This window comes from Protopterus annectens, chromosome 4.part0, assembly GCF_019279795.1.
Source record: "Protopterus annectens isolate FY-2018-M chromosome 4.part0, PAN1.0, whole genome shotgun sequence".
In the NCBI taxonomy this organism is placed as follows: Eukaryota; Metazoa; Chordata; order Ceratodontiformes; family Protopteridae; genus Protopterus; species Protopterus annectens.
Genome location: NC_056733.1, coordinates 233,634,717 through 233,659,716, shown reverse-complemented (window position 1 = coordinate 233,659,716; position 25,000 = coordinate 233,634,717). Strand labels below are relative to the sequence as shown.

The 25,000-nt window shown below is 43.1% G+C and overlaps 1 protein-coding gene across 1 annotated transcript in view; it reads left to right on the top strand.

Moving 5' to 3' along the window:
* Positions 1 to 25,000, top strand: part of FASN (fatty acid synthase) — a 1,281,817-nt gene that overhangs the window by 818,717 nt on the left and 438,100 nt on the right. The window contains exon 28 of the mRNA XM_044068230.1: positions 8,551 to 8,701. Coding sequence (XP_043924165.1) covers positions 8,551 to 8,701 — 151 coding nt within the window. The remainder of the gene's footprint in view (positions 1 to 8,550; positions 8,702 to 25,000) is intronic.

Genomic DNA, 25,000 nt, shown 5'->3' with positions numbered 1-25,000 from the left:
ACGGCTTGCACCTGTCACCCTTAGGCTTTCGTATACTGGCCAAGGCTCTTGCCACTCCCATAATGCCTTTTTTAGGCAAGGCTCAAAGGACAGACCCACCTCCATAGACAACCCAAAGATAAAAAAAACTAAAGGTAATGCTACTCAGTGCCAGAAGTCTAAACCTCAAGATGCACGCACTCAAGACTCTCCTCAGTATGGAGAAAATCGATGTCTGTGCAGTAACAGAAACCTGGTTCAAGGCTCCTGAGAGCACACCAGCACTACCAGGTTATAACTCATACCATGCTTTTCGGCCCCAAAACTCGAACCGAAGCACAAAAGAAAGGGGGAGTATCTATATTCATCAAAGTTACCTACACCTCCAGGTTAGTGGCACTGCACGAAGCATCGGAAACCATCCATGTGCAACTAACAGCGGGCAAAACTGCCTTTCAATTTGTAGGCTGCTACAGAACACCCTCCCTATTACAGGAACCCCACTTGGCATTCTTGAGAACACTGGAAAATATGAAGATCTCTCCAAACACTATGTTATTGGGTGATTTCAACTACCCAAACATTGACTGGGAAAACTGCCCAAGCCCAAACAACCCTCGCCCAACGGTTCCTTGAATTTATAAACTCTAACGCAATGGAACAACTGGTCACCACTCCCACAAGAGGAACAACATATTGGACCTGGTCATCACCAACATAGGGACTCTGTTCCACACCAGAGGTAAACCCCTCATTGGTAAGATCAGACCATAAACACATTCCCCTGGACATCCATATCCTGTCCCCACCCCCAGCCAAGGAAATCACTGTAAAGAATTTCTCAAAAGCCAACTTTGCACTTCTCAAGACTGAGGTGGAATCCTTCAAAGCCCCTGGGCCAGAGGATAATACAGCCCAATCCGCAGAATCCTTTACAAATGCATTCTATGAGCACCTGCAGGAATGCATGGATCGTGCTATCCCAAATAAAACCAAGACTCACTCCTCCAAAAATAGGAGACCAGTTTGGTGGACCGCGGCTATAAATAAGCTATACAACAGAAGGAGGAAGCTACTACATGACAGAGCAAAATCCCAAAAAGGGAAGGCATCTCTGATCAGTATTAGCAAGAAACTTCGATCCCTCCTAAAATCATCAAAGGCCAGTTTCGAAAGAAAAATTGCCCTAGACACTAAAGATAATCACAAGGCCTTCTTTAGTTATGTCAGGAACATGGGCGGAAACTCCCAGATATGCTCTGAATTGTTGCATAACGGTACAAAATATACCGAACCTACAGACATAGCCAACATCCTGGCAGACAGATTCAGCACAAACTCCTCCCCCCCAAAGGAGCAAACGCCTATCCCAACTGAATGTAACCTCCCTGACATCACAGATGAAAGCTGCCCTCTCCAAAGCAAAAAACACAGCATCTATGGGATCGGACGGAGTCCCAGGCTGCGCCTTACATGAGCTCCAAGAAGAACTGAACCCTCACATTAAGTCACTGTTCAAACTTAGCCTTACTACAGGATATGTACCCAAAGAATGGTGTACAGCTACAGTGGTCCCACTCCATAAAGGTGGTGCCACAACGGACCCCGGAAACTATCTTCCCATAAGCTTGACTAGTCTGGTCTGTAAAGCTATGGAGCGTATTATCATGGAACTCATAAACAAAGACATTGGGAGCCTCCAGACACTGGACCCTACCCAATTCGGTTTTAAGGGCAGATCTTGCCTCTTAAACCTAGTTGATTTCTTTGAAACAGTTACCAAAGCCATAGATGAGGGCAAGGTAGTCCACGCAGCCTACCTGGACCTCGCAAAAGCCTTCGACACAATACCCCACTCTGGCATCATAAATAAGCTTACCAGCTTAAATATCAACCCCTATATCACAAGATGGGTTGCAAACTGGCTCAGAGATAGAACCCACATGGTCAGAATCGCATGTGCCATGTCCGAATCCAAACCAGTTACAAGTGGCGTCCCACAGGGCTCAGTTCTGGGACCTCTCTTGTTCGGTATATACTTCTCTGAGGTTCAAGCTAACACGGGGGGATTATGGCTGACAAAGTTCGCAGATGACTGCAAACTGGGGGCCATAATCGAATGTCCAGCAGACACAAGCATCCTCCAAAAGGGTCTCAGAGATGGATGCTTGATGCCAGAGCCACAGCCTCAAGCGAAATGCTAAAAAGTGCATAGTCATCCCCTTTGGGAAAAACAAGGTGCCCACAAATTACCACATAGGTGGTAATCCATTAAGTACGGAAGAAGTAATTAGAGATTTAGGGACCAACATAGATAGTAATCTCTCCTTTGATAATCATGTTGCCAAAGTGGTTAGAAAGACCTTCTATATAGCCTACCTTATCACAAAAGGGTTCACATCTAGATCAAGAGAGGTCATTGTGCCCCTCTACTCGTCACTCATCAGGCCCATAATTGAATACAGTGCCTCTTTTGGGATGTACCTTACCGACACCTGCAGCAACTGGAGAGACCCCAAAAGTACCTCACCAAGAGGATCATGGGTTACAAACAGATGTCCTATGCAGCTCGACTAAAGAAACTCCAACTCTACTCAGTTGCTTACCGCCTACTCAGAGGCGATCTATGCCTGACGTACAAAGCCATGTCAAACTCAGAATTAATGGACATGCTGCACCTCAAAAAATCCAAGTCCCTTAGAGTTACACGCTCCAGGGACCTAAACCTCAGCACAAAAATAAATAGGACATGCCGGAGGGACAGATTCATTTCCCAGAGGCTCCCCTCACTCGAATAGAATTCCAGTTCATGTTAGACATAGCCCCTCGCTGACCCTCTTCAAGCGAAATTTAGACGCGTGGATGGGAAATCGCAAATTCACCCCTGGGATCTCTCCTGTGTCCTTGCTAGACAGAGGCACAGTAAACTAATCTTAAAAGGGTACCTTCTGTGACCTACTTTACAGAGGCACAGTAGGCTAATCTAATAGGGAGGCGGAAGCCAAATACCCTCTGGCTAGGCTTATAAATGCCCTAGGGCAGATAGCCTAGTAGATACCTATGATCCTATGAGACACTCCGAGAGAGAGACACTCCGAGAGAGAGAGAGAGACACTCCGAGAGAGAGAGAGAGAGAGAGAGAGAGAGAGAGACACTCAGCGAGAGAGAGAGACACTCAGCGAGAGAGAGAGAGAGAGAGAGAGAGACACGCGAGAGAGAGAGAGAGACACTCAGCGAGAGAGAGAGAGAGAGAGACACTCAGCGAGAGAGAGAGAGAGAGACGCCCGAGAGAGAGAGAGAGAGAGAGAGAGAGAGAGAGAGAGAGAGAGAGAGAGAGACGCGCGAGAGAGAGAGAGAGAGAGACGCGCGAGAGAGAGAGAGAGAGAGAGAGAGAGAGAGAGAGAGAGAGAGAGAGAGACACGCGAGAGAGAGAGAGAGAGAGACACGCGAGAGAGAGAGAGAGAGACACGCGAGAGAGAGAGAGAGAGACACGCGAGAGAGAGAGAGACACGCGAGAGAGAGAGAGACACGAGAGAGAGAGAGAGACACGAGAGAGAGAGAGACACGCGAGAGAGAGAGAGAGACACGCGAGAGAGAGAGAGACAGAGAGAGAGAGAGACACGCGAGAGAGAGAGAGAGACACGCGAGAGAGAGAGAGAGACACCGAGAGAGAGAGAGAGAGACACCGAGAGAGAGAGAGAGAGACACACCGAGAGAGAGAGAGAGAGACACGCGAGAGAGAGAGAGACACGCGAGAGAGAGAGAGAGAGAGAGAGAGAGAGAGAGACACAGAGAGAGAGAGAGAGAGACACCGAGAGAGAGAGAGAGACACCGAGAGAGAGAGAGAGACACCGAGAGAGAGAGAGAGAGAGAGAGAGAGAGAGAGACACCGAGAGAGAGAGAGAGAGAGAGACTCGAGAGAGAGAGAGAGAGAGACTCGAGAGAGAGAGAGAGAGAGACACCGAGAGAGAGAGAGAGAGAGACACCCGAGAGAGAGAGAGAGACACCGAGAGAGAGAGAGAGAGAGAGAGAGAGAGACACCGAGAGAGAGAGAGAGACACCGAGAGAGAGAGAGAGAGAGAGAGACAGAGAGAGAGAGACACGCAGAGAGAGAGAGAGAGACACGCGAGAGAGAGAGAGAGAGAGAGAGAGAGAGACACGCGAGAGAGAGAGAGACACGCGAGAGAGAGAGAGAGACACGCGAGAGAGAGAGAGAGAGACACGCGAGAGAGAGAGAGAGACACGCGAGAGAGAGAGAGAGACACGAGAGAGAGAGAGAGAGAGAGAGAGAGAGAGAGAGAGAGAGAGAGACACTGAGAGAGAGAGAGACACTCGAGAGAGAGAGAGAGACACTCGAGAGAGAGAGACACTCGAGAGAGAGAGAGACACGAGAGAGAGAGAGAGAGAGAGAGAGAGAGACACGCGAGAGAGAGAGAGACACGAGAGAGAGAGAGAGAGACACGCGAGAGAGAGAGAGAGACACTCCGAGAGAGAGAGAGACACTCGAGAGAGAGAGACACGAGAGAGAGAGACAGACACTCCGAGAGAGAGAGACGCTCCAAGAGAGAGACAGACACTCCGAGAGAGACAGACACTCCGAGAGAGAGAGAGAGACACTCCGAGAGAGAGACAGACACTCTGAGAGGGAGAGAGACAGACACTCTGAGAGGGAGAGAGACAGACACTCTGAGAGGGAGAGAGACAGACACTCTGAGAGGGAGAGAGACAGACAGACACTCCCCGAGAGAGAGAGAGAGAGAGACACTCCGAGAGAGAGAGAGACAGACACTCCGAGAGAGAGAGAGAGACACCGAGAGAGAGAGAGAGAGACACCGAGAGAGAGAGAGAGAGACACGAGAGAGAGAGAGAGAGAGAGAGAGAGAGACACTCCGAGAGAGAGAGAGAGAGAGACACTCCGAGAGAGAGAGACGCTCCGAGAGAGAGAGAGAGACACTCCGAGAGAGAGAGAGAGACACTGAGAGAGAGAGACACCAGAGAGAGAGAGAGAGACACTGAGAGAGAGAGAGAGAGAGAGACACTCCGAGAGAGAGAGAGAGAGAGAGAGAGAGAGAGAGAGAGAGACACTCCGAGAGAGAGAGAGAGAGAGAGACACTCCGAGAGAGAGAGAGAGAGACACTCCGAGAGAGAGAGAGACACTCGAGAGAGAGAGAGAGACACTGAGAGAGAGAGAGAGAGAGAGAGAGAGAGAGAGAGAGAGAGAGAGACACGAGAGAGAGAGAGAGAGAGACACTCAGAGAGAGAGAGACACTCAGAGAGAGAGAGAGAGAGACACTGAGAGAGAGAGAGAGAGAGAGAGACACTCCGAGAGAGAGAGAGAGAGACACCCAGAGAGAGAGAGAGACACCCAGAGAGAGAGAGAGAGACACTCCGAGAGAGAGAGAGAGAGACACTCCGAGAGAGAGAGAGAGACACTCCGAGAGAGAGAGACACTCCGAGAGAGAGAGACACGAGAGAGAGAGAGAGAGAGAGACACTCAGAGAGAGAGAGACACTCCGAGAGAGAGAGAGAGAGACACTCAGAGAGAGAGAGAGAGAGACACTCAGAGAGAGAGAGAGAGAGAGAGAGAGAGAGACACTCAGAGAGAGAGAGAGAGAGACACTCAGAGAGAGAGAGAGAGAGACACTCAGAGAGAGAGAGACACTCAGAGAGAGAGAGAGAGAGAGAGAGAGAGAGAGACACTCGAGAGAGAGAGAGACACTCAGAGAGAGAGAGAGAGAGACACTCAGAGAGAGAGAGAGAGACACTCAGAGAGAGAGAGAGAGAGACACTCAGAGAGAGAGAGAGAGAGAGACACTCAGAGAGAGAGAGAGAGAGAGAGACACTCAGAGAGAGAGAGAGAGAGACACTAGAGAGAGAGAGAGAGAGAGACACGAGAGAGAGAGAGAGAGAGAGAGAGAGAGAGAGAGAGAGAGACACGAGAGAGAGAGAGAGACACTCGAGAGAGAGAGACACTCGAGAGAGAGAGAGACACTCGAGAGAGAGAGAGACACTCGAGAGAGAGAGAGAGACACTCGAGAGAGAGAGAGACACTCGAGAGAGAGACACGAGAGAGAGAGACACTCGAGAGAGAGAGAGAGACACTCGAGAGAGAGAGAGAGAGAGAGACACTCCGAGAGAGAGAGAGAGAGAGAGAGAGAGAGAGACACTCCGAGAGAGAGAGAGAGACACTCCGAGAGAGAGAGACGAGAGAGAGAGAGACACTCCGAGAGAGAGAGAGACACTCCGAGAGAGAGAGAGACACTCCGAGAGAGAGAGAGAGAGACACTCAGAGAGAGAGAGAGAGAGAGAGAGACACTCAGAGAGAGAGAGAGAGAGACACTCAGAGAGAGAGAGAGAGAGAGAGAGAGAGAGAGAGAGAGAGAGACTCAGAGAGAGAGAGAGAGACACTCAGAGAGAGAGAGAGAGAGAGAGAGAGAGAGAGACACTCAGAGAGAGAGAGAGAGAGAGAGACACTCAGAGAGAGAGAGAGAGAGAGACACTCAGAGAGAGAGAGAGAGAGACACTCAGAGAGAGAGAGAGAGACACTCAGAGAGAGAGAGAGAGACACTCAGAGAGAGAGAGAGAGAGAGACACTCAGAGAGAGAGAGAGAGACACTCAGAGAGAGAGAGAGAGAGAGACACTCAGAGAGAGAGAGAGAGAGAGACACTCAGAGAGAGAGAGAGAGAGAGAGACACTCCGAGAGAGAGAGAGAGAGAGACACTCAGAGAGAGAGAGAGACACTCGAGAGAGAGAGAGAGAGACACTCTGAGAGAGAGAGAGAGAGACACTCTGAGAGAGAGAGAGACACTCAGAGAGAGAGACACTCTGAGAGAGAGAGACACTCTGAGAGAGAGAGAGAGAGACACTCTGAGAGAGAGAGAGAGAGACACTCTGAGAGAGAGAGAGAGACAGAGAGAGAGAGAGAGACACTCTGAGAGAGAGAGAGAGACACTCTGAGAGAGAGAGAGAGAGAGAGAGAGACACGCGAGAGAGAGAGAGAGAGAGAGAGACACTCGAGAGAGAGAGACACTCGAGAGAGAGAGAGAGACACTCGAGAGAGAGAGAGAGAGACACTCGAGAGAGAGAGAGAGAGACACTCGAGAGAGAGAGAGAGAGACACTCGAGAGAGAGAGAGAGACACTCGAGAGAGAGAGAGAGACACGCGAGAGAGAGAGAGACACGCGCGAGAGAGAGAGAGAGAGAGAGAGACACGCGCGAGAGAGAGAGAGAGACACGCGCGAGAGACAGACACGCTCCGAGAGACACTCTCCGAGAGAGAGACAGACACTCTGAGACAGACACTCCGAGAGAGAGAGACGCACTCCAAGCGAGAGAGACACTCTGAGTGAGAGAGAGAGAGAGACACTCTGAGAGAGAGACATGCACAGACACACACACACAGACACGGAGAGAGACCGACACGGAGAGACTGTGAGAGAGACGGTGAGAGAGATGGTGAGAGACGCACAGAGACACACACAGACGTGTGGGTGTGTGTAGGTATATTTATATGTACAAACAAACGTATATTAAAAAGCAGGGTATTGTGCAAAGCAGTGTGTTTAATGCAGTATAGGCACACTTGTCAGGAAACCTCAAAAATGTCATGTTTAAGCCAAGTTTGCTCTGTAGCCCATATGCAAGTAAAACTGGCAAATCCCCCCTACTGAAATTGTAATCTCCATGTAGAAAATTAGTAGAAACAAATCTTGTACCAGCAAATATGCAGAAGGATAGACAAAGAAATAGCGATAGTTGTAGCTGGGAAATTGAAGTAGGTGTAATATGGTTTTGCATAGTTATGTGGAATCTGTGGGCCAGTAACAGTTCCATAGGATAATTGACATCATATGAATAGTGTCTCTTTGGAATAAATTAATGGTCTCCCAATTGTAGTTTCTGACATGTAGGTAATGTCAAAATTATGAAGCTAGACAGCAAATTTAAAGGAGTACGAGTGGCAAACCATGCTGTCCTTTTAAGTTGTACTTTGGAGTGTGTTAAGCCCCCTTGCTACCCCAGTGTAGAGGTACAGTATTTCTGCACCCCACTAAATATATTCACTAACTCACGATTGCTGTCTCACAGAAGTGATGTGATCCCAGACTTGGTATATGCAAAATTTTTTTTTTTTAATTGGTCACACTGTTCATAGGATCATTTCTGCATTCATTGGGATTTTGTATAGTTGAATTAGTACTACAGGGAATAGTACACACATTTGATATGGGACAGATTGCAGTTTGTGACTGACTGGCACAGTGATGCATGTAAGATCACCATAGAACACTGCTGCAGCTCTGATCAGAGACTAACATGACAAAGTGCATCTGTCAAACTGTCTACATGGTACACCATGCTGACTGGGAGGTGAAAAATGATATTTGGAACAGTTTTCAGACTTGCAGTATGGTGGAGGTCACAGAGGTTGTTTGAGAAAGCATAAGTAAATGAACTTAGGAAACACACAGTTCTGGAGAATGAACGGTGCCATTAATATCATTCTATGGACTGTTAAACAGATTGTGTAGTAATGCTGCGTAGTCATGATTTTTCTTCATTCTCTTCAGGTGATGTCTCTCTCCAACACTGTTTGCTTGGAATGGAGTTCTCAGGTCGTGACCCCAGTGGGCAAAGGATTATGGGATTGCTTCCTGCTAAGGGGCTGGCTACTGTTGTGGATGCTGATAAGAGGTTCCTATGGGATGTTCCACAGAACTGGTGAGGGCTTCTCAAATGTATATTTCAGGCAATGTTCAAGCAAGATAAAAATATGCAAATGTTTCTAGTGCCTTTTGATACTCTTGCTCTTATGTGATTTGTGAACCACTAATCTGAGTTGTATATAAAATTCCATACTATTTTATAAAAGGTAGAGAGGTAAACTAAGAGAAGATACAGCTGTAACACTGACTAACAGGTTATAGGCTGCATAATTATCAAGTTAATTACAGATTTGCATTTTTCAACAAGCTGCCATGTTTAGAGACGTCATGTACCACCCATTTGCGTACAGACATAATACATCACCTTTAATTTTTACTGCTCACACTCTTCAGGTTTCAGTCCTTCGGATTGAAGTCCTGTGTTGGGAGTGCTTAAGAATTTTAAGTGTTCGTCTGTCTGCTTCCCATCACTACTTGTATTGACTTAACAAAAGCATTGCATTTGTTGTGGTAGCATTTTCAGAGGTCCAACCCACCATCCTCAGCATCAATGGTGGGAAAAGTTGTTCACCTTTTTCAATAGCATTCAAGGTCTGTACATGGAGACTTGAGGGTCAGTCCTTTTCACAGCTGGAAGAATGTTTAGCATCTGCACAGAAACATGCATTTCAAGGCTAGGTCCAAGGTTGTACTCCATGCTGGTAAGTCTTGTGTACAAACACACTCCATATCCGTACCCCAGCAGCACTGGAAGCTGTTGCTCTCTACTAATGAAGCTATGGGCTTGCAGTCCTTGGCACCAGTCAGGTACATTTGAACTGCAGGAGGAGTCACCATTGACTGCTACCCTGGGTGATGACATCCTGTCATTTCTTCCCTAACCTCATCTTAAAATGATTGCCTGGAAGCTTGTGGCAAATGGCCTTATGTCAGACTGGTCCCTTGAGTCTGTCATGAAGAGCGTGGTGAGGTACTTGAACCCGGAAAAATCCTTTTGGAAGTGGACCAAGGTCTGCATGGTCCAGTCAGCTCTGGTCAGATGGTTCATCTGGCTTTTCTGGACCAAGATGTTTGTCTTGCAGGAACTTGATTTGGTGATATGGAAGCACACTATGGGGATATTGGACTGATGCTTACAGTAGGCTTTTCCCCACTTCGTGTTGTCTTTGGATTGTGTATATTCAATCGTAGACTACTGATTTCTTGATCCTTGTTGCCTGCTTGTTAGGCACTCTGTGCTGTGGCAGAGGTCATGATGTTCCATCACATTCCAGATCCTGTGGAGAGTCATGGGTTCTTTGGTCACCTCCACTGTACAGAGGGATAAAACTTTGACTATGACCTAGACAACCAGATTTCGACTAACGACCAAGGTGGTCGAAGAGCTAGCATGGGTTGGGAGATGAATGACAAGGTTCTTCTACCTATAGCTTTCAGGGGGGATGTGTTTGAGGCAGTTTTGTCAGAGCACACTGGTTTGGACTTTATTTTTAAAGGAGAGCTGCTGGCAGATGGTAGGGGTTTTATAGCAAGATTTCTGTGATAATGGCTTATTTGCATTACTCACTGTATACCCTCTTCTAGACTCTTACTAAGATTGAGACGTACATCACAAACAAAAGACCACTTTTCAAAGCGCCATATTCTTTGCCTCATTACATCTTATTCTGCTCAGAAATTTTCATACTTCATCCAGTATGAGGGGATACGATGGCTCTGAAGTCCAAGGGATAATAGACACTGGGAAATGCAGAACTGAGTGAAAGCTTGCATCATAATGCACTGTTGTAAAACCAGATAAAAGGTTCGGCATAGTCACAAAAGTGGAAATAGAGAAAAAAAATCATGATGATGAGAGTACTGTTGTTAATTTGTTAGGTAAAATTAACTTATTCATAGGACTTCAGTCTCTACTGAGAGAGGCCGGCAGTTAGACAAAAGCAGGTAAATGTTTAACTGTTTTAATATTTAACACCTTTATAATACACAATATTTCACAGCATTAATTTCTACATGTTAAGATCAGACCTGTAGTAAAATCTGATTTCATTTTAATATTTTTAAGTTAGTTAGAATTATACTTGCATTTGATTTTAGTTGGCCTTTTGTAACTATAATTAGATATCGCATGCTTTACTATATTCATAAAGAAAGTAACGACTGTTTTTAAGAAAGGTGTTTAGATCCTGTATCCGTCACTTTATATAGAAATAGAAAAGCTTGTTCATTCATTGCTCTTGACTCTAATGTAATCTTGGGTCATTAAAGTATTGACATTGTATCAATTATAGTAGGTGTTTTGTCCCCCTGAAAAGCAGCATGCCGAATGTTTCTCTTAACTTGTGGCAATGAGTTTTCAAGGTGGACAAGTGAGCAGCCCCATCCCCTCCCAAACATCCTTGTATGACCTCCTTTGGAGAGGTCTTTTGAAGTATAAAGAATACATTAAATTAGTCTGGCCCTCATTCCTCCCCCATAAGCACCTGGAAGATTTCTAAGGAAGACAGATAGCTGAGGGGCCTTGTTTCAGTCCATTGTTGGTGGTCATTAGATTTGCTAATAGAGCAGCCATAGTGACCCGTGGACTATACTTCATTGGCCCTTACAAGTTACTGTGTGAGTGGGCAGACACTCTAAGCATCCCAATGCAGAGTCTCACTTGACTTCTGTCCAGCATAGTTTCCAGAAACCAAAGCATTATGCCACTTTGCTGCTCAGTATGGAGTCCAGCAAACTGTGGATATGTATGTAGCAAACATTTCTCTGCTGTCTGTTTCAGGACCACCTTAGAAGAATGCAACTGTGTAAGCTTGTTGACCTCCCCAACTTTGAGTTAAGGAGAATCTTTGTAAGATTCTATTCATGTCCTCTTACATTGCAGTGTACTCCAAAGCACTTTTAACTGTATTGTGTTGGGTAGAACCAAAGGTTTAAGCAGATCAACATTTGATGCAACTACAACTTCCCTCATTCAAGGAGAAGTTCCGATGCAAGATCCTGAATGCTAAGATCTTGGGAGAAATGGCCAGTTTTTCCAAGATCTAGCTGATCTGATGAGGAAGTAGGCCCTTCAGAAGGGCATCCACAATCCCCTTACTGCCACTTCTACTCTTTCATCAGCAACACCTCACCATACCCAAAAGAATCGGTCTCTTCTGCATCCAGGGAGGATCTAACATGGCACATTCTTGTAACCTCCCCCAGTGCTAGAGACGTCACCCGGGATTATGACTTCCTGAGTATAGTACTTGATTTTGAAGTGGGACTCTTAAGGGTTGGGAGTTGGAATAGAGTTTGGAGATCAAATAAGACATGGGTGGCTCTACACATCGTCGTTTTTAATCGCATCATGGTGTTATTAATTACACCCTTCATAAAGTGTTTATTAGTCTGATTTTGTGGAGCCATATATGAGATTTTGTACCATTCTGAACCTCAGTTTCAGATAGCACATCTGGTTCTGTGGTAAAGGGTCTTATAGAGGCTTATGGTTCTGTGAATATTATTGCTGGATTCGCACCATTTACTCCTAGGTGGATCTCTGTTACAAATGTTCTGTATGCTTTCCTTAATAGCTAGAGTCTAAGTTGTTGCCTGCAATAGTTGGTTGAAGCCTTGCAAACAGAGGGTGTGCTTGTGCTCCCTCATTTGCCTAATTGATTCTGGGTTGCAGCATTCCACCCCTCTACCCCCCCCCCCTTCTAGGATTGTCAGAAGACAGCCATTATGTTGGCAGTCCCATTGATGCATCACTTTTCCCATGAGGTGACAAACTGGAAAAAGTCCTTTCTATTCCCAGTTCAGAAGTAGTCCTTTTTTTTGGAGAAGAGTTGCGACACTTTAAGTGGTGTTTATCCCTCCCATTGGGGATTCAGGAGATCGTGTCAGACTGGGCAAAGATGGAGTGCACGTTCCAAGCTGACACCCTTCTGCAACTTTTGAGCTTGATGACAGCTACTATAAAGCAGCCATCTGCTGACGTGCTGTTTATGGTGAAACAACTAATGAACTAATAATGTGCTATGACTTTCTGCAGCTGAACCTGTTGCAGTCTTTAATGGTAGATGTTTAACTTCCAGGCTAGGGAGAAACTACTAGGATTTTGGTGCATAGGAAATGCCCCCCCCCCCCCAAAAAAAAAAAAAAAGGAGGCTTCACCTTTTCCTGTAAGCTTGCACAAATGTGTGACCATGCATGTCCAATGAGTGCTGTGTACATCATGCAAGTCTGGTCATGAAACTGGAGTTAACTAAAACTTAGGGGAATGTAATTAATCATAGATAGTGTTCAGTTTCTGTAAGAAAACTTTTAATGTGATAATCCGGTAAATGTGCTGGTTACTTGATGTTTTCAGCCACTGCCCTGGCCAAATGCAGTGCAATAATTCATCTAATTGTTCATATCTTGATTACATGATTAGTCCTGCTATAATAGCATCACAAAATAGTTTTCTTGGGTGACATAGTACTTTAATCACTTCTAATAAGTTATTTAGTAAATGTTCATTTAGTTCTGTTTAGTCAAGTGGCTGAGAAAATAATCCTCAGGGAAAGAAGTAGTGGTTTAAACTCTCAGCTGAATGTTGTAAAGTAAATTTTCTGGAACTTAACCATATGACATGCTAATCACTGTAGCTAACTCATTTAGTAATTAAAGTAATGTCCCGTACCTAACCTCATCCTTTTTCATTGAAAATATGGTATACCTATAGGCACCATGTTACATTATCACAAGCTAACCTTGACATTTGACTATGTATGTCATTAGCTGTTTTCATCAGTCAACTTTTTATATAATTCGTGTACATTGTTAGTAATGAAAGTTTAGTTGTCAATTATTAACTTTAGTGCAGTTCATGTATCTGTTTTCAACAGTGTGCCACATCTGATTTAACTCTACTAATTATTACGTGTGTCTGGTCTTGCTTTGGAAGTTTTTACTGCGCACTGTAGCTTCATTTGTAGGGACAGTAATCGAAGGATATAACTTGTTTTTTTTTTTTTTATCAAGACTCTGCACATTGTATAACCATGAGGATTCCTCAGCCTTCCAGGCCTTTGAAAGAAAAAAACTCATTTGAGGTAGCCTAAACAAGCTATCATTCCTGTTAGAGATATTGATGGGTGAAACAGGTACCCAGAGTAGCAGCCAAAGATAAGTTTATTTAGACATTTAAATACAAACATTAAATTTCCTCTTATTTGTATGTACCTAGTATGCACAGAGATGGTCTCCTAGGTCTTCTGAATACATTCTAATTTCTTTCTTCACCTGGGTAACTGGGGATGGTATGTGGTCGTCTAGGGTGTAAGATATACATCTCAACTCTTCAGATTTTTGCTTCTTTCTGGTGCATTCCTCAGTGTGTTTTTTTTTGTTTTGTTTTGTTTTGTTTTTTTCTTTTGGCAAATGACAGCGGTTTGAAGCCACTGAATGGCATAAACGTGAGTTTGACTTCAGAATATGCACACTGACAAATCCTGTTTTAGCAACTTTTAAATTTATAAGAGCAGCATTTAAAATCTGTCCCTATTCTTGGGCCTTTGCCCCCCCCCCCTCCTTATTTTAAGCTTTATCCATGTACTTTTTAGCATTAAACTTCGTACCCTTAGATGTCCACTGAAGACTGTCAATATGGTCTTGAAGTACAGTAAGTGTTGGTAACAACAAAGCCAACTTGGTATTGTCCGTTAATCTGCTAATCCTGCTATTATCAGTAGATGGACAGTCAGACTTTTATCCTAATACCTTTGTAGTAGGAAACAATATCCTTAATTCTATCTGCATGTTTCCTGTACATCTGGTAGTTAGCCCACCTATCTGGTTATGTATAGATTAATCTTTACTTATCTGTTGATTATAGCATTGTAGAGAACGGAGTCAAATGCTTTGGCAAAGTCTATGTAAATATCAGCTGCAAGCCCATACTTCAGAGGTCTGGTAATATATTCTTAAAAGCTAATAAGATTAAACAGGAGTGGCTAGGTAAGAAACCATGTCAAGAGGGATGCTAGCAGAAATTGGTGAAATGAATCTGAGACTTTAGATGTCTCTGCAACTCTGACTGGCACAGTCCATTTTTCTTACAACCGGACTAGTCTTCCCACTTCTGGTTGCTCTTCCAGTACCTTCAGAGTGTTTTTGCTTGTACAGGCGTCTGAAATTTGACCTTTACAGTATACCATCTTTTTTCTTTAAAATGCATGGTATCTTGATTAATTAGCTTCAGGCAGTAGAAGCTCTGGCATTTGGATTCATTTATTTATAACTTGCAATACTGGTACTTCAGTTTGTCCTAGTACTGTCTGCTGATTGCACACACATTTCCCTTTTGATTTTAGGATAAGCAGTTTATATAGTTTTTGCATTTGTTGATCTAAGCAGAATACTGATCAGAAATTATCAATTCCTGTTTAAGCCTTGAAAAAATGTTACAGCAGATGTCATGCAGACAAGTATACAGGAAATGAAAAGGTCCAAACAGGTTTGTGTGTAATACATATTTAAGTGAATAATTTTTCTTCTCTGCCTTCTGCCCATTAACAAGCTCAGCTGGTGAGAGATTTGAATCTTTGTAGTGGAGTATTCCTGTATTACAGAATTACAAGACCACAATCATCGTAGAATTTGGTAGAAGTCTATATCACTAAATGCTTCACTGTTAGGAAGGAACATTATACTTGTCCTTTGGATAGAGGATAGTGTGAAATGGATATGTGTGAACTCCCACTTGAACACAAGTCTCCCAAATGTCTAACTTTTGTATAGCAAGCTTTTGTCAAAAGTGACGTCAGTCTGTTGAGAATAAACGTCAGTACATTAATCACACAAATCTGCGTTTATTCCAAGCTCCCTGAAATAATCCACACTTTCAAGATAAATGGCTTATTTGAAATGGCACAAATCTGTACCCATTCTGCTTGGCAAACATTATAGAAGTGGGCATGCTGTCACATCCTCTCGGGGTTTTTTTGTATAATGCAGTAAGTGGAACATTTCATTGCTTGTTCTTTTTGAGTTGGAGGACCTGACCAAATCTATCTTGCTTACTCTTTTTACTTTATTATTCCCGATTGTGACTCATGCATTCTGTCAGCTGTTTGCTTTCTTGATTGGGAGCAAATACTTGTTAGCTTTAAGTATTAAGCCTTTGATAGAACTACAACAGAAAGAAAAGGCTAAATTTCTTTCTTTGGTTATTTTTCTCATGCATTCTGTTCATTTTAAAATCTTTCAGTAGTTGCATTTTGAAGTCCGTGTCAGTACTCCTGTGAAATTCCTTTTTTCCTGTCGTTAACCGCATTGTTACCCTAACTATATTTTGCTGATCTAATGGTTCCTGCTTCTCTAGTCATTGTTATACTTGCACCTTTGCAGTTTCTTGCTAGTCTTTTTTCATACTTCAGTAGGGTAACCGCTTTTGAAGTAGGAGTTATTTTATGCAGGGATTTTCTGAATAAGCTTTGGAAGGGTTTGCAGTTTTCTCTCTGAACTCTATTCATGGAATTTGACATCCATACACTAATTGTATTTTCTCTTGTCTGTCTAAATTATTGATTCGTAGGCACCTGGACTGCCCTTTTGTGTATGGTTACAACTCTTGCAGCATTCTGACAGTACTTGTAACACAGGTTGCTGATTCACATCCTAGTATTTCATTGGCACTATTCAAAATTCTATATTTTGTTCATAGTTTAATTCCCAGATTATTTCTTGCTCTAACAGCTTCTTAGAGGCCTAGTTGCCTGGTACAAACTTTGCAAGGCTCTGCATCATTCCTAGAAATTGTCTGCCTCCTTGTCTAGTTTAGACATTTGCACAGATGGATTTTTCTTGATCATATTTCTGTCAGTAAATAAGATCCATGTATTTCCGTGTGGTTTCTCAAGTTAAATTTATTCTGCTTGAAATTATGCTATATTAATCTGCTCAACAGCTCTGGTCTTTAAGGCCTTTAAAAAGTCAACTCTATTAGACACATGGCTACACTTCTACAAAAATTGCAAAAGCTTGATCTTTACCCTCTGTTTTGTGCGATGCCACACCAATGTAAAAATCAATTTACACCTTCTAAGCCTTCAGTTACCTGGGTAACATTCTGTGGAGTACCTCTGGTACTCAAAGTACCATAGAGGATTAAGGAATCCATTCTTCCTAATGGTGTATCAAATGCATATAGTTTGGATCTTTCGTGATCTAGCTTTGCCAGAATTTGGTATTGGGAACGACTACTGCTGTAAGAAGTGGGTAATTTTTTTAGTCTTTTTTTATTTGGGTCTTTAAAATCAGCAAATATCCAACCTGTTTTCATTTTAGCCATATTGTTCACCTGTTGTGCTTGTCTGCAATTGCTCCTTAATGAGATTTCAGACCTTATCAGTTCCTTTTTTACTTGGGTAGAGTAAGAGTACTGTTAGTACTTTTTGTGAGGTTTTACTTGAAGTGCCAAATAATCCTAAAGTTTTAAAAACATCTCCTGACAAATTATTACACACTGCACCTGTATGTAATCCTAAGTTCTCAACAAGTCTTAAAATATTTTTTCCATCTGCCTGCTTTGCACATATTTCTTTCTGTGATGCATTATAGACTTTACAGTATCAAATTTTAGTGCTTGAAATGTACTCTATTACAGTCCATATTTCTGTTGAGCACTTTTTTTTAAGTGCTGTTTCGAACATAGTTTCTGCAAGACTTGAGCTGTACAGCGTTTTCTGTCATGTTTAATAACCGTTACTACAAACCCGAATTTCAACAATGCAATGCTTTTCATTGGTTTCTTTGGACTTCTTTTCTTTATTACAGTACATTACTTTGTGGCTTTGCTTTTCATGCCAGTTACTTTTGCAACACACCCTACCTTTATTTTTTGCTTTATTTCCTTGCAGTTTGGGATTTTTTTTTGTGGTAGATCAGCTCATTCATTCCCTGTGAGATGAGAACCTATTGTGGGTGGCCCTTGTTGGGTAGCCATTAAGATTTTTGTTGTACAGCCATGAACCCTTTCAATAACTGGTGAGGATGCTTGCACAACCAAGATCCTGCTGTAACTCCCAGTGGGGCATGTACATTCCTAGAGTAGCTTCATGCTGTGCCCCTCTCCTTTAGTTAGTGCCAATGTGGCCATAAGTCAGACTACCTGACACCCTTCCCTGCTTGAAGGATGGGCAAGTCAGTGTCAGCCACTCATTTATATTGAGTCCCACCTGGCTAGTCCAGAACTTGAGCTGCTGATTGATCTCTAGACATCTGGTTCATAGTCAATACTTCATCCCACTATATCACAGAACTGGGGTCTTTTTTGTCTTTTTGAACTTGTGTTATTTTTTTCGCACAACCTTTTTGTCATTTATTTTTTTCATCTTTACAAAAGTAATACCACTTTGCACACGTATTAAGTCAGATAACTTTGTTAACCTGTCTCTCTCTTGTCATTATTGCACCACAAGTTATTCATCTCTTGACATGCATGTGCCTATTGTCTGTGTAGGACCTTGTGCTGCTGTACAGAATACATGCCTAGTATTTGGGGGGAATAACAGTAAATACTGATTTTGAGTATTGCTGTTTTCTTTCAATTTTTTGATCAGTGTTCAATATCTTTTTGCCTTCTCCAGTGATGTGCATAAATGCTCCTTAAATTCATAGGTTTTAAGTTTTTGACCAGATGAGACAATCAAACTCTGCCATTTCACCCAAACAATTCAGGAAAGAGACTCTTTTACAAGTAAACCTTCTCTACATATTTCTGGTAAAAAAAATTGCTGTCATGCATAGTCATCAGACTGGTTTTAAAGATTGACTACACTAGTATTCTGATAAGAGCAGCCTATTCCAGAAATGAAGGATACATTGGGTTAGGTATATGTCTCATCCATCTGGTGGTGATGTGTTGGTAGAATGTTTAGGTTTATAAAGTGGAAGTTTTACACTGGTTCTGTTAAGTTGGAATTCAGAGTGTGCTGGTCATTAATGTGGAAGGCTAAGCAGATGACTCCTTATGAGTCTGAGTGACAAGGCTTTTATCTTACCAGAGTAGCTTTGGGTACTGAAAGAAGAAATAATTTTGTTAAGGAAAGGTTGAGGGGTCTCATTGATTTAGGTACTTAGAGAGGTGCATTCTGAAGAGTGCTTGGTTCAGAAACTGGCCTAATAAGTGATTAATAAATTAGGTCTGAAACTACTGTGGACCTTGAAATACAACCAAGGTTAAGTTGTGCAAAGTAGGATTTTCTAACCTACTGTAAGCTTATTTCCTCAAAAATAAGATAATAGTATCAACATATGTACCCAGTTTAAATGGACTGCTGTGTGGTAAACATTAGTGATGTCAAATTTATCAAAGGAAGTTATGTAGCATTTCTTGTTGAAGTTCAACACATGATGAATACACTTACCTTCAGATTTTTGAGCTAGTCCAGTTGCAGTAAGGAGTAAATCACATTTCATTTTGTTTACTAAGGTAGTGAACTTATCAGAAATTACCACTTTCAGGTACAGCCCAGGTGAACACAATCACAGTTACACAGATGAAAATGTCAGACCTGAATAACATTAACACAGTGTATAAAGTCGGGCTACAGATGCATTCTGATATAAATAAAATATTCTATACACTATTTACAAGTGTTGGATACACTTTTACAAAAGAGGAGGTTAAACAACTAGGGCAAGAGCTGAAGCAATGTCTTAATGATTGTGACATGGCCCACAGGGTAGCACCTGCAGTAAGATTTGTTATGGAGCCAATATTTTAATTGGTTGTCTAAAAATAGCATAAGTGGGAATAGGACCTTTCGGTATGATGGAAGGGACTGAGTTTTGGAGCAAGATTTGAGTGAGAGAGAGTGGTTGATACAGGAAAGTTTGTATTATTACAATTTGAAGGGTAAATATTTGTTTGGGACTAAGAGTCTGTACAGAGTTTTCTTGTGATTGAATTTAACTTTGAGAGAAATGTAGGAGTTTGAAGAGAAGTGACCCAAGTAGATGGTCAGCTTGAGTTTTGAAGAGACTGTTGGCTTTAGAGTTATGCAGTGGTGCTTGTGGAGAGGCGAGTTTGCAATAAAGCAATACATTTGTTTTTTAGAACATTGGCAATAATGGGTGGTCTATATTTGAGTTGAGCGGGGATGTGCTTATTGCAGCCCTAACTAAAGTAGTGTGATGAGGAGCTATTTTGCTGACACAGAAATGAGTGTTAATTGTGTGTGACTGTTAGTTTGGAAGTTGGGGAATTGATGTAGTTAGAGATACTAGGAGGAGGAAGTTCCTGTAGAATGATTTCTTGGATGGAGAGCGAAAATTGAGTTTGATAGTTAAGACCTGTCAGTTTTTGGTGGGATTTAGTATCTGCCTTGACTAGACCATAATGGAAGGAGTGCAGGCCTGTTTCAACATAGGCTTGAATTGCAGAGTGAGATGGCTTTGGTCTGTGTATAATTGTATAATTTTTGTAAGGAGTCATAGGTGTATATATGAAAGGGCATGTGGTATTTCTAATCATCTTTATTAAATCTTTGCATTTTAAAGTGAGTTCACATTCATTGGTAGTAAAAGGTTTCCATTGGTAGTGCGATGCAGTTATGTGATTTATGCTTGTGTATGTTATATAAATTTATAAATGTGTTTCAAAATCATTCACTCTGCCATTACAGAAGTTGCTCATTTCCTGATTTCCTACAAACCTCAACTCTTTTCCTGAACGTTATTCTGCAGGTTTCCACAAATTTCTATGAAATTTACTCCTTCCTTTTTATGATGATCCACTAATGGTTTTTACCTTCTTTCCAGTACAGATGTTGCTTTCCATTTTCTAGTAATTTCTTTTTTGTTGCATCCAGTAGTATTAATTTTAGTAAGGCCTTACCATGTCTAGGCAATTCAAATCATACAACATAGCTCAGAATAACTTCCTTAGTTACAACCATTTGTCCCCCCCCCCCCCAGTACTTTTTAGGGATTTTTTTTTAATCTGCCTTGTTACATTCCCAAAAAAAATGCCTCCAGTTACATCTTGCCCATTATTTATACCTCCAGCTTTTCCTATCTACCGAAGGAAAAAAAATCCTCACACTTTCAGGCATAAATGGTAAACCTTCTAGTATTGTATACATAGCTGTACAGATGTCCTCTATTTGTATTTCTGAAACCTCTCACCATAATTCTTGCCTCCAACCCTTCATTTATCCTCATTAACCTTGTTCTGTTAGGGAATGCAAATTCTACCATTTTCCCATCCATAAAAACACTGGTGACAGTTGAATGGCTTTCTCTATATCAAAGCCGACAAACAATAGTGGCATTTGCTGACACTTTCTTCCAAATCCTACAGTGGCTATAAAGTGTACAAACCCCTGTTAAAATGCCAGGTTTTTGTGATGTAAAAAATGAGACCACAATAAATCATTTCAGTACTATTCCCACCTTTAATGTGACCTATAACCTGTACAATTCTATTGAAGAACAAATCATAAGGGGGAAAAATAAAAAACGTACAATAAACTGGTTGCATAAGTAAGCACACCCTTAAACTAATACTTTATTGAAGCACCTTTTGATTTAATTATAACATTCAGTCTTGGGTAGGAGTCTATCAGCATGGCACATCTTGACTTATCTGTCAGATTGCGAGGGCATCTATTGTGCACAGCCCTCTTCAGGTCACCCCACAGATTTCCTATTGTATTTAGGTTTGGGCTCTGGCTGGGCCATTCCAAAACTTTAATTTTCTTCTGGTGAAGCCATTCTTTTGTTGATTTGGATGTATGCCTGGGGTCATTGTGTTGAAAGGTGAAATCCCTCTTAATCTTCAGTTTTCTAGCAGACACCTGAAGGTTTTGGGTCAAAAGTAACTGGTATTTGGAACTGTTCATAATTCCATCCACTTTGACTAAAGCCCCGGTTCCAGTTGAAGAAAAGCAACCCCAAAGCAAGATACTGCCACCACCATGCTTCACCATGGGAATGGTGTTCTTTTGGTGATGCAAAGTGTTTTTGTGACAAACATACCTTTTGGCATTGTGGCCAAAAAGTTCAACATTGGTCTCATCAGACCATAACACATTTTCTCACATGCTTTTGGGAGACTTGATGTATTGATTTGTAAATTTTAGCTGGGCCTGGATGTTTGTGTAAGAAAAGGCCTCCATCTTCCTTCAGTGTTGCTGTAGGTCTCTTGGCAGCCTCTCTGACCAGTTTTCATCTGATCTTTTCATCAATTTTTGAGGGACCTCCAGATGTTCACGTTTCACTATTGCAGTCATCACCTGTGGGTTGTCCCTGCTGTGGTAGCCCTCAGCCAGCCTGAATACCAGAGTCAGTTTTTTGTCTGCTGCAGTCGCCTGTAGTCTGGCATCAGGTCGTCAGTGCTATAAGGCAAGGCAGCTGACATGACTACATCATTCTTTCTTTCTGTGGAGCCCATAGCAGAAGCAGTTCGCATGAGTGAAGGTTGGTCGCTACCAGAGTTTGAATTTCAGCTGAAAACATCTAAAGCAAAGTACCCCGTTGGGCAACCTTTTTTTCTTGCATTAACTGATGTCCGAAAAAGTTACCAATTGTCTTGCCTGTGGAAAGCAGATCCCATACAGACTACCATTCTTACTGCATCACTTGTTTAGGCCCAGACCACGATTCCCCTGTTGCCAGTTCTGTGCCCCCTTTAATGCGAGAACCATTCGCTGTAGAGCTCTTATTGTAGACAGTTATTTTCGTGTTCCGTCTTCGCATACCGATATGGCATCAGCCAAAAATCCGTGGACTTTCCGAAAAAACACAGAGATAGCCCTCACAAGGCTAAACGACGACTACCACTAAGCAGGTCTCGGTTCTCTGGAATTCAGTGAGGTGCCTTTCGCAGCCCCCTGATGCCCTATTCGATATCCAAGCAGGCAGTTACCGAGACCCTTTCGGAATCCGGTATGCCGCAGAAATCTTCGTCTTACCAGCCTTTGGCTGTCTCTGCCTCGTTTGGGTCCGGAGCTGCAACGCAGGCACTGGCTTCTGAGGTGGCCTTTGGCACTACTGAATCTAGACAAAAGCAAACATCTTCTCATCTGACTAAAGTTTCTCACAGACCAGATTCTCTCAGGCCTGGAAGCCAGGCCACTCCTAGAAAATCTGCTTCTAGCCACCATCTTGCTCCTGCTCCACCACCCCAAGCACAAATGCTTAAAATGCCGGCAAATCTCATCTTTCTGATCTGGAGTAGATGGGCCACAACTTCTAAATGGAAAAGACACTCTTCTCCAGAAATTATTACAGAACAGGATTCTGAGGAATCTGACTTCAGATTTTGAAGAGGAGCAGCAACATCTGACTGCTTGAGGATTCGGATGCAGAGGAATCCATCCCCTTCTGCCTCCCCTCCAGAGGACCTTTCCTTTGGGGAAACCCTTCACAGCCTCAGGGAACATTTCCAATGGGAATCTCAGGACTTCTCCCAGTGTAAGAAAAGACTTGGAGACTTTCTGGACCTGCCCCAGCACAGACCCCTGGCCACCCCCCCTATTTTAGAAGTGGTTGATGTTTTCCATGAATCCAGCCTAGCCCCTGACACCCTTCCATCTTCTCCCAGTAAACCTGACTGGTATTAGAGTACCAGATTCTCACAAATACCTGTACAGAAATCCTGCTGCAGACCCAGAGGTCATTACACAGGGACCTGAAGGAGCTAAGACTAGTCCTGCCAAGAATCCTGTTCCTTCTCACAAAGATTCCCAGATCTGGACAGATGGGGTAAAAAAGTATACACCTCTGCAGCCTTGGCTGTCAGAGCACTCAACTGTCAGTTCCATATGTTAAAATATTAACAACACTCTTTGGAACTGTTAAAACAAAAGATTTCTAATTTTCCTGACTGTGCCAGTTCAAAAGAGTTAGCAGATTTACTGCACTCTGCTTGTCAAGTGGCCAAACACTCATTACACTGTGGATATGATGCCCTAGAAGCCTCTAGCAGGGCAGCAGTGTCAGGATCTGTCATTAGATGTGCATGGCGGAAGGGAACAACCTCTTCCTGATCATGTCAAGTCTAAACTTATTGATGCACCCCTGAATAAGGACTACTTGTTTGGAGTAAAAACAGAAGAGGTGCTTAAAAAGATGGAAGACAAAGCAAAATCTATGCAAACAGTAAGATTTCTTTCAAGTTCATCCTGCCAGGTTCAGCAGGAATTTTCCTTCTAAGCACTGGTCCTCAGCACCTAGCAGACAGGGCCAAGGTAAGCCCCACAGGGACAAGACCATCCAGGCCTCTATCCCAGGGCCAGCAGAGAATCAAACAGTGGACCTCTTCCGCCCAAAAGGCACGGAGTTCGAAGACACCCTTCTGTAGCAAAAACTCACAATGACTCCCCCTGCCCCCTCTGCCCTCCCTTCACTCACCAAAAGCTAGGAGGAAGGCTCTCCCTCTTCAAAGAAAATTGGCTTTCTGAGGACCAATGGGTGTTGATCATTTTTCAGGGATACAAATTCTCCTTCAGTGAACTCCCAGTTCTAAGAGGGTACCCAGGCTTGCCTCCAAATCAGTGGGCAGAGGCATTGAAATAAATCCAAACTCTAATATCCCAGGGGGCAGTAGAACCTGTCCCCTCAGAACAAACAGGCAAAGGCTTTTATTCCAGCCTATTCCTTGTTCCCAGAAGAGAGGGCACTTGGCGCGCCACCCTGGATCTATCCATTCTGAATACCTTCCTGGTGGTCCCCAGATTCAAAATGCTAACTTTTCAGCAGATGCTATCTGTGCTGTCAAAAAATGCCTGGCTAGTGACACTAGACCCAACAGATGCCTACCTCCACATCACCATAAGGGAATCCTGCAGGAAATTCCTGAAGAGCAGTATCACAACACTTTCAGTTCTCTGCGCTGCCCTTTGGCTTATTTGCTGCACCCAGAGCATTCACCAAATGCTTAGCCCCGGCCATAGCATTTTGCAGACAGAGAAATATACAGATTTACCCTTACCTGAACTGCCTCATTCAGGCAGAGTGCAAAGAAAAGTTGCTCCAGGACCCCTTCCCTTTGTCAAGTCTCTCCTAACTTCCCTAGGGTTTACCATCAATGAGAAGAAATCAAAGCAAACTTCCATCAGGAAGATAATTTTCTTGGGAACTCTACTAGACACCATCCAAAATGGCCTTCCTATCCCCAGAAAAGCAGAGCTTCCTGCCTCTCTACTTTACCCAGCTGGATTCCAGAAGTCGCCTCACTGTGAAGAAGTTCCTGCAAGCCCTAGGGGACGTGGCATCTTACATCCTTAACCCTCTGGCCAGGTTTCAGATGAAGAAACTTCAGTGGCATCTAAAGAACCTTTGATGTCAGCACTCTGATCCCATGTAATTTTAAAAGGCC